Genomic DNA, 15,918 nt, shown 5'->3' with positions numbered 1-15,918 from the left:
GTATATTTATTTGAAAATATTTTATCTAAAAGGTCATATGTTTTATGACATAGCCTATTTTGTAGATATGACTGAAAATGATTGAAGTAGGCTACATACTGAAGATGTCTGAAATGCACATCTAGTATTTTTTAAGTTTTTTTCTTTTTTTTTACTTCAAACATTTACAAACATTGAAACTGAAACTTTTGATATTCAACACAGGCTTAATACAATGCCATAGATCTCTATTTTCAAGAGAAACACAGGCAAATTAGCTGTAAAAGTGTCGACTGACTAAATCTCTCAAATGCTGATATTCAAATGAATGACAATTAAGGAAAACAGACATTCATTAAATGTATTGAGATGAGAGCCATTTATAGTCAAGTGACAAAATTAAATGTCGCTAATTATAAACAAAATATTTTTTGCTTTCTTGGTGGTACAGAAAGAACAGCCTATAGCTAATTATTAAAATATTGACCCACGGAATCAATTCGATGAGGCATGCATGTTTAGTGGCGGTTTCGGTGTGTTAGTTCAATGAAGCATTCGTCAGACTGATTCGAACAGATAACTCTTATGTCTTTGGGGCAATTCGTTAAAAGATTCATAAGAATCAAATGCTTGAATCAGAACACACAGAGAAGCTCGCGTGCAGCGCGGGAAATTCGGTGATCTGCGACACACATCATGTGAAACAGGTAGGCAAAGTGTAAATTCCCTTACAAAAAATTAACTATGGTTTTACTAGCCTACAAATAAAAAAACAAAACATGGTTACTATAGCCTATTTAAAACATGGTAACCACAAATTAACCATGGTTTTGCTACACTAACCTAGTTTAAAACTCTGGTTGTTCAAATAGTGATCAATACAAAACATTTATTATTTTACTATAATAAATCCATGTTTTTGTGAGGGTTATACCCATTAATGAACTTAAATATGAGTAATTGCACTTTATTTTTAATATTTCTGACTTCATCAATCACAGTTTGTGTGTGACCTACTAAGTTGTGGGCCACACAGTTTAACAGCTGCAAATGATTTCCACAAGGAAATGTCTTTAAACAATGACAAAACACTTGAAAATGTTATGGATTTTGGATTTTATTTTCCATATAAAAGCAGAGGCAGTAAAAAAGGAAAACACAGCTTTAGTATGTCAATGTTGTTTGAAAGCAATACAAAGCATTTGAAATGTACAAGTTTTGTGATGCAAAATCCACAAAATGAAAAATCACTGTTATTTAATCTGGCATTTGGGCAAGTTCGACATTGCAGTGGTTCGTCCGAACTTTCTTGTCTAAATGGCAGAGGACAAAAAGGCTGGTTGTCCTGACAACCATTACAGCCACACAGATTCGAAATGTGTGGAGCCAGTTTTCAAAATGTGGTGATCGAAACACTGGCAGATACGCGGCTCTTTGAGGGTGGAAATGTGCGACTTAAAGGTCTGAAACACTCGTTTGTGTTTGTGGAGTGTTCCAGATGTGAAACTAAAAGGCTGATAGTTACAGCACCCTGACTGGAAGTATGCTGAAGTAACACGCGGCAAGATTAATAAACATGCGAACCACCATCGGAGCATAAAGAGATACAAACGCCTCAGATCCTGTCCTAGAAATGATGGGCCTACTATAAGCAGCAAAGAGGCAGCGTCCAAAAAGGCAAGTTTATCATTGAAATAATAACATATAACTCTTTTAAAATCACGTCAACACACAACATTATGATAATTATGTCTATTTACAGTTAATATTTACAGAACATGTACCTTGTTGATCATAATTGCTCGTGTTATAAAATTATTGTAGATAAAATAATAAAAAAGGTACAAAAGTGGAAAATGGTATTTACACTGTTCATTGTTGATATGTCTTGTTAAAACTGAAAAAGTTGGAAGTGGCAGGTGAGCTGTTTCCATAGCGACTGCAGAATCTGGCTCATAGTCATGCTTTTGGATGGAAAGAGCAGAAAGAAGCTACCAGCTACCAGGTATGGTGTCACTAGTTGATGTTGTCATTTATAACTCCATAAGTGTGATCTGGAAGTGGTTGATCATGACTTCAGTGATCTCGATGAGGAAGGCAGAGTGGTTGCTGTAATGCTCGATGATGTTGTCATCCATGTTCACAAAGATCCTGTTCATAAGAGAGAAAGAATGAGTTATAGAAATGCTTGTTAAAAATCTGGCCCATACTTTATATTTATACATTGCTCTGATAACCAACAAATTGGTTATATTCAAATACTAAACTATTTTAATAAATTCAAAAATAATAAAACTCTAAAAAAATTAAAAGCATTTGAAATTCTATAAGTAAATTTAGGCATCACAACGGTATAATGTACAGATTGAAAAATGGATATTTATTTTGAGAAATATTAAAGAAACATTTTTAAATTATTATTAAAGATTAACTTTAATTGTGCATAAGATTACAGCAAAGGTAATCTAAATGTAAAAGTATGGGAAATGAGCAGGCAAAATGAAGTATATTCATATTTGTAAACACCAAAACATTATAAAAACTCCAAAATTGAATAACATCTGATTGAGTAACATTATATCATGTAACTATAGAACCAAACACACATGACTCTAAAGTTGCTTCTCATCTGCACAAAAACAATACAGCTCATTGACATTTGCGCATTACTACATGATTATTTGTTTTAGTCATTATGACTATGTTGAGCTGTTGAGTGACACTGACTGATGTACAGATGAACTGTGCCCTAGCAACTGCTGAAAGAAACTTTAAGCATTCCTGTACAATCTTCTAAAGCATTCATCATTCCTTCCCTAAGGGCAGACCCTGATTTAGATCCTTAAAAACACAAATCCTTATCTCATGACTTACGCAAACAATTATTTGGCACAACAGTCGTCTCTACCGGCCGACATGTATACGGTGTGCGGGTGACAGACTAACAGCGAGGTCATGCCAGCTCTCCCAGCCCTGAGGGTGGAGGGAGTCTGATTAAAGATTGGGGCGAGAGAATGAGCGAGAATGCGGCCCGACCTGTCCCTATCCCTCAGCCATATCATCAGCTAACGGCCTGAGGAAAGTTGAGCTCCAAGTTACACAGCTCTAGGCTAGGATGATTAAGATAAAACGCCTTTAATAGAGTTCTGGACATGTTTCTCTGACCTATGTAGGTCAAACGCTCCTTAAACGCTCCATCAGGATGTAAAATATGGTCATACAATTATATGCTTTGCTTTAATGCCTTATACTTTATGATGGACTGAGGTGAGTTATTCCCATACATGTTCTGAAATGGATGAGTGAACAGGTAAGCGCAAATGTCTACATGGTGTCATGGGTGATCACCAACCAAAGAGATAAATGGTGTTTTTCTAGAGCCCGGCACTTTAGGTTGCATGTAGACGCCAGACTTCCTATCACAGCCCTCATCTATTCTGTTTCTATCTGAGCTTCATAAACCACAAAAAAATAAAATAAAATACAGCACAGTCAGATGAGTCTACCAATGTTGAAATCATCTTGTCTTCCTTCTTTTGTTTTGCTTTTAATGCACTCTCTTTTTTTTTCTTTTTTTTTGAAGGGGAGCAGCAATCATCACATTCCAAACACTATAGATCTCCTGTCAACCCGGTCTGTCGACTTTGCTTCCTGGCAGCTTGTTGAGATAGAGCTCAGATTATAAGAAAAGGGTTTAACAGTCGTTCGTCTCCGTGAAAGAGCATTTCGACATCCCTCTATCTGTGTTCGTGACTTCGTCATGGCTCCCCAAACGTTTTCACCCAATGGAGTTTAGCTTGGAAATATCTCACTCACCCTCTTTTGCACTTCTTGAAGATTTTCCCAATGGTGTCTTCTTGCATACCGTACTTTTCTGAAATCTGAGAAGGCAGAAAGGGGACATGAGTCACATTTTAGGTACAATTCCTCTTCGAGGTGAGATCTTCGCAAATATGTGTAACGGAAAGAGAAGTTGAAGACTCACCGCTTCTCTCAGGCCCTTAAGGGTTGGCGTGTTCAACATGAGGGCATCGAATACTTCCTCAGTCTCTCGCCTGACGTACAGGAGAACTGAGAATAAAGAATATAGCATTAAAACACTGCGACTGTGATTTGTTGAAATTGATATGTTCCCAGGCTTCTACATTTCTAAATTAATCTTCCATACCTCTCTGTTGCTCATCTCGGCGGGCTTGTTTGCTCGGCGGGGTGCTGTTCTGGTCGCCGCCGTCTGTGTAGCAGTTGATACGTTTCAGCGGTGTCCTGTCGCTTTCCTCCTGGCTGACAGGGGGCACCTGGACAATAACAAACAGATAAAATCAAGGTTGTTAAAATGTTGCTTAGCTTCCTGTCTCTTGCGTGTTCGCACGCTGATGATTACGATGATAACAACTTTATCACAGTGACATCTTGAACACTAAGAGGTGCGACAATGCAGAAAAAAACGTTGGATGATCGCATGACTTCTTAATCCTTCACTAATATGCTAAAGTCACTAATATGGGCTGTGACTAAAAAGGCCTGATGTTATGAAATGATGTCGAAATCTAACAAGTGAGAATTGCGCTAGTCTGGACTGTGGGAAAAAGGCCTGTCGGAACAGCCTCCATCCCTCCTCTCTTAGGCTGTGTAAACACAGCTGAAAAGCATCTCTTCAACACCTTCAGAAGTGTGTGTGCGTGTGTTTGAGCTCCCACGGGTTAATCCCTGTGTCAGTCAGCCTGGCCGTCCCCTCCTCAGGTGAGTTTCGCTCGCTGTCATGTAAACTCAGGAGCGCACCAGTTAGCATGTCTGATCTCGAGATCACGTTCTCTTATTCTTTTCCAAGCCCACTTCTTTCCCACCGCATTTTTTCCCACACTTTTCCTCTCTCGCTCCCATACACTCAGCCCTCGGGGTGTTGGTGAACATGATTCAACAATGCTGCGGTAAGCCGCATATCCTAGGATATAGGGAAGAGCGTGTGTGTATGTGTGTGTGTGAAAGACAGACGTACCAGGCCACAGCGCTGCATGGTGCTGAAGTGCATCTCTGGGATGAATAAGACAGGTTGTGTGACGTGATCGTCTAGAGTTTTAAAGTAGGTTGAATCCTTTCCAACAGAGCTGGAAACTAGGGCCTGTTTACAACCTGAGGAGAAGAAAAACAGCTTTAATATAACACTCAAAGCAATTAATGAAGGCATGACTATATCGAAAACCAGACTTTGGTGGAAAACACAGTTTGGCTAGTGGCCCGCAGGTAATTTGAGTTTGAGAGCCCTCTTTTACACTTTGTTGAAAATATGTGCTTGAAAGCTAGTTTTGGTTTTGACTTGTGCCAAATTAGGAGGAAATTCTAAGTAGCCGTAAAGCTTTTCAGTGGCTTGTTGGGTCAGAACATGGACACCAGATGTGGAAGATATGTACTGGGTTTTTTTTATGCTTTTGTTAAGGTGGTAATGGGTGTTATCTGACAGTCTCAGGTTGTAATTATATGTGTGAACGGCACTCACTGTTGTTGCTGGAGTCTGCAACATTCTTGGGTCTCCTCTTGCTTCTCTTCCTCTCCTCATCTCTCATCTTCCTCTCTGCTCCCTGCAAGCATTCAAGGACAATAAAACATTTAGAAACTGCTCTGGCATATTAGAACGGCTTATAAAACACTTAATTAACCAATAATTAACAGTGCAAAAGAGTTTTTAAACTCCTAAAACTATGCTTTAGAACTTTTGTCTATTGAAAACCATTCTTGTAAACAACTCAGAGTTCATGTCTAGTTTAGATGCCAGCTGTGTAGTAAATATGCATTTGATCCAGCAAGAGAAACCACAGCAATGCAGTAATGCGCTCAGTTCACCTGCTGCTGCTAAACCAGTCAGACGTGTGTTAAATCTAACCTTCCCATCATGCATTTCCCCCACACACTGTCAAAAAGCTAATAACTATGGCCACCGTGGAACACACAAACGGGCTTTAAGGAGATGAGGGAGATAAGGCGGTCTGGTGACATCTGATCATTATCTGATCAGCTCAACAAAAGGGATCAATAGGAATCAGAAGATAGAGGTGCCAGACAGTGACACCGAAAAAGAGATAGACAGACTGAAAGAAAAAATGCACAAATACTTCAGTGTCTATTTTTTTCTGCTTCAGTGAAAACAGTTATCACGTAATTGAAAATGTGCCAGTAAAAGATCGGAGGTCAGACACTTTTCAAGTAAATAAATTAGTAGGTCATGGTAATAGTGAGTCAGGACTATGTTTTGTTTAACAGTTTATGACGCAGTCCAAGATGAGCCAAATTAGCGACAGAGTTCCACTGCACACCCTGATAATGAAACTTAATGTTTCTGATCCATGTTTTAGATTTAATTAAGCCTTAAAATGCGTGTCTGCATCTTTTCATGCTGTTATAAGATTCTCTTTTGGGTTTTGCTTCTTACAACAAATTTATAAAGATAATAAAATAGAATTATATTATTATAAATGTAAAATATATATATTTATTTAAATATATATTTTAATATGGATTTTTTAAATATATACTTTTTTTTTTTTTTTTTAATTGTCAGGCACTGGCTCACCTTATCGCAGAAGATCTTGATCTGACAAACAGCTCTGTGAATGAGGCGGTTGTTCCCTGAGCTGAAATCATACGTGTCAATCTGAAGATTTAGAGGAAGACCTTTGACCCCCTTCTGCGAGGAGAAGTCAGTGCTCAGAGAATTGATGCCAATGTGCACCTGTGAAACACATGAATACATGATACATGAAATCTCCAGAAAGCATTTTGGAAAACAGCAAAGCTGGATTTGTTATTTAACTAGATGACACAGTAGTATATTTCATATAGAAAAAAAACCGTCTCAAACAAAAGGAAGGGTCAGGGATGAGACACATTAGATGCGTCATCTGCAAATATGGTACAAATGATTGTTCAATAATTCCAAATCATTTCAAAAGAAAAGGAGTGTCCATATGAAGAACAACATGGCGAGATCCAACATGTTGGAACTGGAAGTAAAACAACAATAAAAAACAATCACCTAAATAATATGATGATTAATGAATAAATGAGTGAACAGGTGCTGATTTCCAAACATTTCTTCCTCGTTCCTCATAGCTACTGATTCATTTAGCACAACAAGGTTGAATAACAGTTAGAATATTTGAATTAAAATTCTGATTTATAAGATGTATTGTTGCTATATTGCTTGGCAACCAAACATTGTTAGATGCTAGACTAATTAATTATTTTACTTGGTGGAAGAATTATTTATTCCGATTATTAGCTAAAAAATAAGTAACTCTTAAATATGTCTTGTAACATTGCTGTTGTTGATATTTTATCGAATCAATAAAAGTGCGTTACAGTGATTGTATTCTTTCTTTCTGTCTCTGCTCCACCTGCTGTGAGTTTCGTTGTCCCACCCATCACTACCCTGGGGGCATGCTGAAATATGCCCTATTTCGCTTTCTCTCCTTCCTTGCTTCCTTCCCTCCCTCTTTCTTTCTTTCTTTCTTTCTTTTTTATTCCCTATGATGACAGGTGCCTGAGGAGGCCGCATACCGTAGATACCACTGCTCTCTGACACTCCTCTAAATGATTCTCCCTTCAACCCATCACTTAACAAAAACAAGTGACAGGTGGGTCTGTGTGTTTGTGCTTGTACCTTTGCTTCTTCATTGGTGTTCCAGATAAAGGACAGTGCGTTGAAAGCCACCTCTTCCACGTTACTCACTCCACTGAAAACTTCCTTGTAGTCAGCTGAGAGAGTCAAAAAGGAGAATTTATTTATATAAATGGTATGATATGAAACACACATCAATCAAAACCAAATGACATCTGACTTTAAATCTAATGATGGGTGCGGCCATAGTTGCCGGTATATAATAAAAACATTCTTCATTTTCATAATCAGTGTTGTCTTGTTTTCCAGAATTAATGAATTATAATTATGATTATATACCTGATGTTCATGCTTAAAAAACATAGAGTGATAGTGAGGAACACACCGATATCAATGACTCTCTGTTTAACGGTAGGCTGTCGAGCGTGCCAGTGGTTCCAGTATTTCAGCTGCATCTCAGGACTCTTGTCATTCTCAAACACAGCCATGATCACCGTCTGAGAGAAATAAAGGACGAAAAAAGGAGCATTATCAGACCCTGTTACTTCGTGTTTTTTAGAGAGTGGTGACTCCCTGTCGGACAAATGCTAGTCTTTTTGTCGTTTACCATGCGATGTTGTATGTCACCACACTAATGCTCTTTCTCTTTGCTTTGTCACTGACCATAGCAGTGTATGCGCTAACAAAACAGCCAATCTGTCACACCTAGAATATGCAAGAATATCCATGAGTTTGGAAGTTTTAGGAAATTTCCCCCAAAGCTTCTTTGTTGTTGCACGTCATGGTTACTAAATGACAAAATGTTGAAATTTCTCAAAGGACGTAACTAGCAACTTTTTCTCTTTGGAGCAAATATATGGCAAGAATGAATTTTGTCCTTTATTTCCATTATTTGGGTCTATGAAAGTATAACTTACTTTTACTTTGCTGCATGACACCCCAGCAGTGCTGTCCACTCCCTGCAGTGTGATGGGGTAAAACTGCCCCTTGTTGAGGTACACCATGGGTATTTCTGTTGTTTTGTGCTGGGAAGCTTGTGGGGAACCAAGAACAAACTGGAAGTCATTCCTGTGAAAAACAGTCAAATTAATCTTTGTGCAATGGCATTACTCAGTATTTTACATATTAGCATCTATTGATTTTTATAGCTTGTGTAAAGTCACCAAATGACTAAGTTATATTTTATAAAGGGAAAAGAGTAGCTGATTTGTGAAGGCTCAGACAGTCTCACCTGTATCTATCTGGAGGAGAGTTGGAGTAGGACTCTGAGTATACGGGGCTTGTTTGTCCCACAAACGTGCTGTAGGCTAGAGGCTGTTTTTTGAAGAAAACAAACAGAAGTGTCATAAATTGATGGTAATTATAGAGGACAAAGCACCTGTTTCGGTCATTCATGGCATATTTTTTAGGATCTGTTGGTATGGCTCAAAAACTACAACAACAAAAAAATGACATTTCTATATTTTATATTTTAAATGTGTTTTAAAATGTTCTGCAAACCTCAGGGGTCGTCTCCAGAAAGGGTTGGTCAGATGGCCATGATTTCTGTGTTTGGTGCAGGAGGGGGTACAAGTTGTCCCCCGTGTAGCTGTCAGTGCTCAGTAATGCTTGCTTTGAGTGACTGGAAGAAATGCTTTCAGAAAGCAGCTTCATGATGTGAGCGTTCTCCAGCGTGGCCAGCTCAGGGGAAGAGCTATTCGCTGTCCTGAGAGATAAATGACAGCACAAATTGTGACCAATTTTTTTTATGGTATTCCATCATTAATGTTATTCATGCAGGGTTACTGTTAGCTGCCTAAACAATGATGAAAAGTGTTAAAGTCAATAGAAGCTTTGTTCAATCTCTGCATTGTTTATGGAGCTTTCTTTGCATGAAAAGCAAAGCCAAACACAGGGCGGGAGCTGTTTGCCACCTAACACTGATTTTTTTTCTTTCACTGTTTGAGTTTCTCGGCAGGTTTTGACATCGGGGAGACCAACAAGCTCTATAAGCAGCTATTTTTCACTTGCACAAAAGGGTGCTGTGTAGTGACTCAGTCTTTTTGGGATGGGTTGAAGAAGAGGATTAACAGCTGAACCAGCTCTGACCTCAGATAATCTTTAGCTAAATTACTCAACCTACCAATATACTGGATAGAGAAAATGTGACATTTTACATCTGGATAACTTGCTGTTATGACATATTTTTCATCTTGCCTTCTCTTTTATACTATATACTTGCAATATATGCTCCCGTACTGTATGTTTACTTTAAAAGCATTTTGATTCATAAATCATAAAAAGTGTGTGGTCAAACTTACCTTTCCATGTACATGCTGCTCTCACGCGCACATGATGTCAACTTCTGCTCTTTAGGGGTCTTAAAAATAATACATTTATAATATTATTTCTGTATATAATACAAATTAAATATTTATATTTTTAAAATATATCTTTGTGTTACCTTGCAGGCTTCATAGAGGAGGCTTAGAGTTGCAAGTTCTTCATCTGAAGACAGTCTGGGTTTAGTCTTGCTGAGGTCACCGCTGTCCATGCCAGGCCAAGAGTCCATAATGTAATTGTCTGGATAGCGTAAGTAGTTGAAACTCTCGTTCTGTTGTACCATGAGAGCTCTAGGCGAAAGAAGGAAATATTAGCAAGCATTCCCTGGAATTGCAACATGTGATTTTGCACGTATATGGCAAAGTGATTAACTGCTGAAAGGCCACAGAAATGTGCCTCTGGTGCACATAAAACATTCAGTGACAAAATTACAGCCTTTAATAAATAAAGGGTGCAAGAGCTGATGCTCTTCGTCCAGATTTCAAACTATATAATCCCACAATCGCAAACAGCAAAACATAAAAGAAAAGGACTAAATGTCAAGAAACATCTGTGCTTCTCATCTGTGCTCCTAAGGGCAGAAACTCTTGTAATGGATCAACGGTCAGAAGCAAACCCTAAGTGTAGGAACTTAATTTATCTAAACACAAGCATCACAAACAAAAGACATGGATTTGAAGAGGATCACTAATTCCTCAAACAGTTGGATTTGTTTTGGGACTTTCCCTAACTACTAGGATTAGCAATGAGGTGGTCTGCTATGGTAAGCTAAAATACAAACAGAGCAGTTTAGACACCTGTGCGCACACTAAATGAATGAGCATTTTCTGTTTATTTATTTATTTTTAAAACTGTGCAGACTTTTCTAGATATACCCATATTTTCTAATTCTAGGCACCTGTATGTTGACATAGACCCCGACCTCTGACACATTAACACAAGACTAATGTGTTTCTGTGTTTGTGCACTCGGGCCCCTAGGATAGTTACACCAGGCTGTCTGTAAAGAATAAGAGCCAGAGTGTGCGTGTTTGGGTCCTGGTGTCAATTTTCAGCAGAAATTATCTTCATGTACTCATTCATGTGGGGGCCCGTTTACACATGAGCAGAGGGAGAGTGGGAGAAGAGGAGAAAGACATTACTCAAGAGGAACAGACAGCTCACAGCGGTGAAACTGCAAACTATAGCACACCCCACAACAAAATCAGATGAATCATATGAAACTAAATGGATTTTTTTAGTCCTACATTAACAGCTCATTTGAAAATGTCTAGACAGTGGCTGATACAAAATATATATATATATATATATATATATTATCATAAGTTAAACCCTTAATCTAAAAAAGAATTTGAAAAGCGATTATAGCAATTCAGTTTTTGTAACAAAATGGTATTTGTGTTCAACACAGCCTAATTAGAGCATTATAAATTAATGCAAATAAATGCAAAATTGATGACACTTACTCAATCTCCTTGGTCATGACTCCCCTGACAGACAGTGATGATAAAATCCTTAGTTTGTAATCTTGTCTCTTCTCTCAAATGTGTTTGTATCCTGATAAATTAAGCGGTGTGATTTGTATCCACATCGTCTCTCTATTTATCCACCTAGCAGGTTGGCTTCTTTGCTCTGATTGGCTGGCAGCCTGAGACAGGTGTGTAATAGTACAGGTGTATCCTCCCTTAACTCTGTCGGTGCTGGAGAGAAACATCAGCATGTGTGTGAGTGTGTTTTGGAGAAGGGGGTGGTGAGGGGAGGTTAACTCATTAACACCTCATATAAAAGACTGAAAGTCTCCAGCCACAGGTGTGAAATGCATCTTATTTGGGATCAGAAACCAAAGGCACTTGTGAAAGAACAAAGATTTAACATGCAAATGAAATTGTGTCATTCTCTCAATCTCTAACAGAATGAAAAGGGAGGTTTTGGCTACATGGTTTTTATGGTGTTCCCCCACTTTTTTATTTTATTTTGAAAAACAACAAAACAAGAAGTCATAATTATTTACCTGCATTTAATTATTTTCCCACTGCATATCATACCATGCTTTTCCAAAACATATATGTTTATAGGTGTATAATGCTCATTTTTTTATCATTTATTTTTAATGCAAGTTGCAAATTAAATTAATATTGTTTTCCTCAAAACATTTATTACAAGGTCTAAATAGCTAACAAAAATATGTTCTCAGAAAATTTTACTAATGTTCCCATTAAGTTATTTAAAAAACATATTTCTGAACATTCAAAACATTTTAATATGTTTTTAAAAAAATCTTGTTTATGCAAACGGTAAGGAAACAATTTTGAAACATTATGTAAGCGCTACTTTTGAATGGTCTCTATTCTGAAACAAGTTGTAACACTTAAAAATGTTAGATAACCATTCAACTAAAAAGAGTTTCAGGAAGAAAAAAAACATATGAACAATGTATAAATAATGTTTTTGTGCTAATGTTTTGAGAACATTATTAAAGACTATTTAAAAATGGAAGAATGTTTGTTCATAACTTTGAGAGAACCTCACCAAAACATACTGAGGATGTTCCCTGTTGGATACATGCATGATTTGCAGATAAAAATTATGCATATCAAATATGTTTTTTTTTTTGTTTTGTTTTTTTACTTTATCTTAATGAGAATAATGAAGTTTTAGTATATTATTCTATACTTTTTAGTTTAATTAGCTGGATAAGATATGCACAGTCTTTGCATATTATCTTTATGCATTAATATACAGCAGACATGCTTGTGTTTATGTGTTGAGTTTTAAGACCTCAAGGTATCTGGCATTGTGTCACAAAGGGTGCGTGCTCTGCGGCCTGCCTTCACACACACCCACACAGTTTCACACACGCACACACATTAGACCCCTCAGGCATTTTGGACTTGAACCAAAAAAATGTGCAGAAGAAATAGATTAGAAGAAGTAAGGAAGGAAGTCAGGAATGCTGATAACACTTTAGTGGTTTACAGTAAATGAGCGAGAGTTCCTGGACACAAATGCAATTTTCATATACTTTAATGATATGTGGTTATAGGGTGTAGTTATACATTGCATTTGCAGTTTAAAGCCAACTATGCTACATACAGTGCATATCATACATACCATAAAAATGTACACAATCTCATCTCTATTATCTTTTCATGATTGAGTTTTTAAATGCTCAAATAAAAACTTTGCCATTTTGGTTCCTGCATTCAAATAATCATTGTCATATGACTTAACAGAATTACATTGATCTTATGAGCAGATCTAATATCAGACTTAAAGCAGCAAGTGTGAATAGCCTCGTTGAGAGCCGTCATGTTCTGCTGGAAGTGAGAACGCAGGGAATGAGCTTTTCTAAAGGGATCATTTCACACCTAGAAACCATTCTTAACACTCAGAAACCAGAGTAAATGCACCGTTGCTGAGGTATATGCAAGAGAAAGCAAATATAGAGAAAGAAAAAGATGGGAAATGAATATAAGAAGTGTTCCCACATCCAAGAGGCCATGAGAGGGTCCCTATCACACGCTCTTGTGTTTCTATTGTACTTCTTCCATCCCAGAATCCCTGAAAAAAAATTCTAAATCATAACAGCTTTAAATCCATTTTAAAATTAATTCATTTCTGAACGAACATGAACCATTCCTATTCACTATTTAAAATACTTAATCCAAGTAATCTGATAATTCATTTCTCAGGATATTGTGAATGTCACAAAGCTCATAATTACTACTTATACTACACATAAATTAAAATATAAAGTGAGGCCCAAAAGTCTACTGAAAATGCTTTTAATTTTGCATCTATTCATTGAAAATGTATTTTACATGGCAAATTATGATAATTGTGATTTGAGATGATCCAAAGAACATCTGACTGTCTGTACAAAGAGCCACAGGAACAATGTCACACATTTACGTAATTACTTAATTAGCACTAGAAATATTCCAATCTTAAATATGTCTTATTCAATTCATGTCAGTGTGTTTATTTTTTTTTAAATGTTACAGTATTCGAAAAGATTCTTGAGGTGCAGGCTTAAATTAGATTTTGAATCCCAGATTTTCTAAATTTAAGGCTTTTGTTTTCTGTATGATTGTGTGATATTTAAGCATCACATCATCAGAGATTAATTTTCCATATGAACTGTTCATCATCAGAGCTGAATATAATAACCAAAATCAGTGTTAAACAGTCTGTTTCAGTGTATTTACAGAGTGTGCAGAGCTGATGACATTTAGAGCTGTGAGAACAAAACACTTTGTGCACCTGTTAATGCACTGCGTCTGTCATACATTCATCTGCACTATATAGCACTATACTTATACTAATACTGCTTGGTTTACCTATTAAATGAGAAGAATGATAAAACAATCTTGAAAAACACACCTTATAAGTTTGGAGCAGTAGCTCTATTTTTATTGTTTTACTCCTTGGATGAATCACCTCTGCTTGCATTATTCTCATTTGTAAATTACTTTGCATAAATTATCTTCTAAGTAAATGCATGTAATGCAAATGTGAAATCTCACTTATCTTTGATTGGGTTTTGGTGAAAAATGCTGTCAAGTTTTCAAATGTGTTTTATTTAGTCTAAAATGTACAACCCGAATTCTGGAAATGTTGGGACGTTTTTAAATTTGAATAAAATGAAAGCTAAAAGACTCTCAAATCCTCAAGTCTCAAAATAGTTGGGACGGGGGCATGTTTACCATGTTTAGCATCTCCTCTTCTTTTCAAAACAGTTTGAAGACGTCTGGGCATCGAGGTTATACGTTTCTGGAGTTTTGGTATTAGAATTTGATCTCATTCTTGCCTGATATAGGTTTCCAGCTGCTGAAGAGTTTGTGGTCGTTTTTGATGTATTTTTTGTTTTATGATGCGCCAAATGTTCTCTATAGGTGAAAGATCTGGACTGCAGGCAGGCCAATTCAGCACCCGGACTCTTCTACTACAAAGCCATGCTGTTGTAATAGCTGCAGTATGTGGTTTTGCATTGTCCTGCTGAAATACACGTCGTCTGGAGGGGAGCGTATGTTGCTCTAAAACCTTTATATACCTTTCAGCATTCATAGTGCCTTCCAAAACATGCAAGCTACCCATACCATATGCACATATGCACCCCCATACCATCAGAGATGCTGGCATTTGAACTGAACACTGATGACATGCTGGATGCTCTCCCTCCTCTTTAGCCCGGAGAACACAGCGTTCACACGTTGATTTCCAACAAGAATGTCAAATTTGGACTCGTCTGACCATAGAACACTTTTCCACTTTGAAACAGTCCATTTTAAATGAGTCTTGGCCCACAGGACATGACGGCGCTTCCTTTTTGCATGATAGAGCTTTAGTTGGCATCTGCAGATGGCACGGCAGATTGTGTTTACCGAAAGTGGTTTCTGGAAGTATTCCTGGGCCCATTTAGTAATGTCAATGACAGAATCATGCCGATGAGTGATGCAGTGTCGTCTGAGGGCCCGAAGACCATGGACATCCAACAAAGGTCTTCAGGCTTGCCCCTTACGCACAGAGATTTCTCCAGTTTCGCTGAATCTTTTGATGATGTTATGCACCGTAGATGATGAGATTTGCCAAACCTTTGCAATTTGACGTTGAGGAACGTTGTTTTTAAAGTATTCCACAATCTTTTTACACACTCTTTCACAGAGTGTAGAGCCTCTGCCCATCTTTACTTCTGAGAGACTCTGCCTCTCCAGGGCTCCAGACAAAAAATCGAGTAAGGAGCCATTGCTTTAGGAGCAAATATAGCGGCTTCTCCGAGATAGGTATAAAGGGAGGTTGGAGCCAGCTCCAAATGGGCGGGACTTGTTAATATTCCCTACACCAAACTCATATTTATTCGATGACATCATTGCCTTTTGAAGTTTAATCCAGCTGTATCGCGGTTCTTGTCTTTCCATCCCCAACTGTAAGACATCTTGAAATTATAATTAAGACTTTTCTTATACCATTTAACATATTTAAAACTTTTTATGGCCGTAAATTTTA

The 15,918-nt window shown here is 37.4% G+C and overlaps 1 protein-coding gene across 1 annotated transcript; it reads right to left on the bottom strand.

Annotated features, from left to right (window-relative positions):
• Window positions 1-1,078: 1,078 nt before the first annotated feature.
• Window positions 1,079-11,479, bottom strand: grhl3 (grainyhead-like transcription factor 3). The gene is made up of 15 exons (XM_058750021.1): window positions 11,379-11,479; window positions 10,035-10,203; window positions 9,892-9,950; window positions 9,092-9,296; window positions 8,823-8,905; window positions 8,509-8,659; window positions 7,977-8,088; window positions 7,634-7,728; window positions 6,545-6,703; window positions 5,474-5,555; window positions 4,976-5,109; window positions 4,148-4,274; window positions 3,965-4,050; window positions 3,796-3,860; window positions 1,079-2,130 (listed from the first exon to the last, which is right to left on the bottom strand). Exons 1-15 carry the CDS (start codon window positions 11,393-11,395, stop codon window positions 2,013-2,015), a joined length of 1,662 nt encoding a protein of 553 aa, XP_058606004.1. The 5' UTR covers window positions 11,396-11,479; the 3' UTR covers window positions 1,079-2,012.
• Window positions 11,480-15,918: the final 4,439 nt, after the last annotated feature.

Source organism: Onychostoma macrolepis, chromosome 17 (genome assembly GCF_012432095.1).
Source record: "Onychostoma macrolepis isolate SWU-2019 chromosome 17, ASM1243209v1, whole genome shotgun sequence".
Classification (NCBI taxonomy): domain Eukaryota; kingdom Metazoa; phylum Chordata; class Actinopteri; order Cypriniformes; family Cyprinidae; genus Onychostoma; species Onychostoma macrolepis.
This window is presented reverse-complemented; position numbering and strand designations above follow the sequence as displayed.

Bases quoted from the DNA above. Each gene is read 5' to 3' on its own strand.
- grhl3 (XM_058750021.1), bottom strand. The intron at 7,729-7,976 runs GTGTGTTCCTCA...TGACTCTCTCAG, and splicing joins ACAGAGAGTCATTGATATCG to CTGACTACAAGGAAGTTTTC. The intron at 5,556-6,544 runs GTGAGCCAGTGC...GAATGCTTGCAG, and splicing joins TCAAGATCTTCTGCGATAAG to GGAGCAGAGAGGAAGATGAG.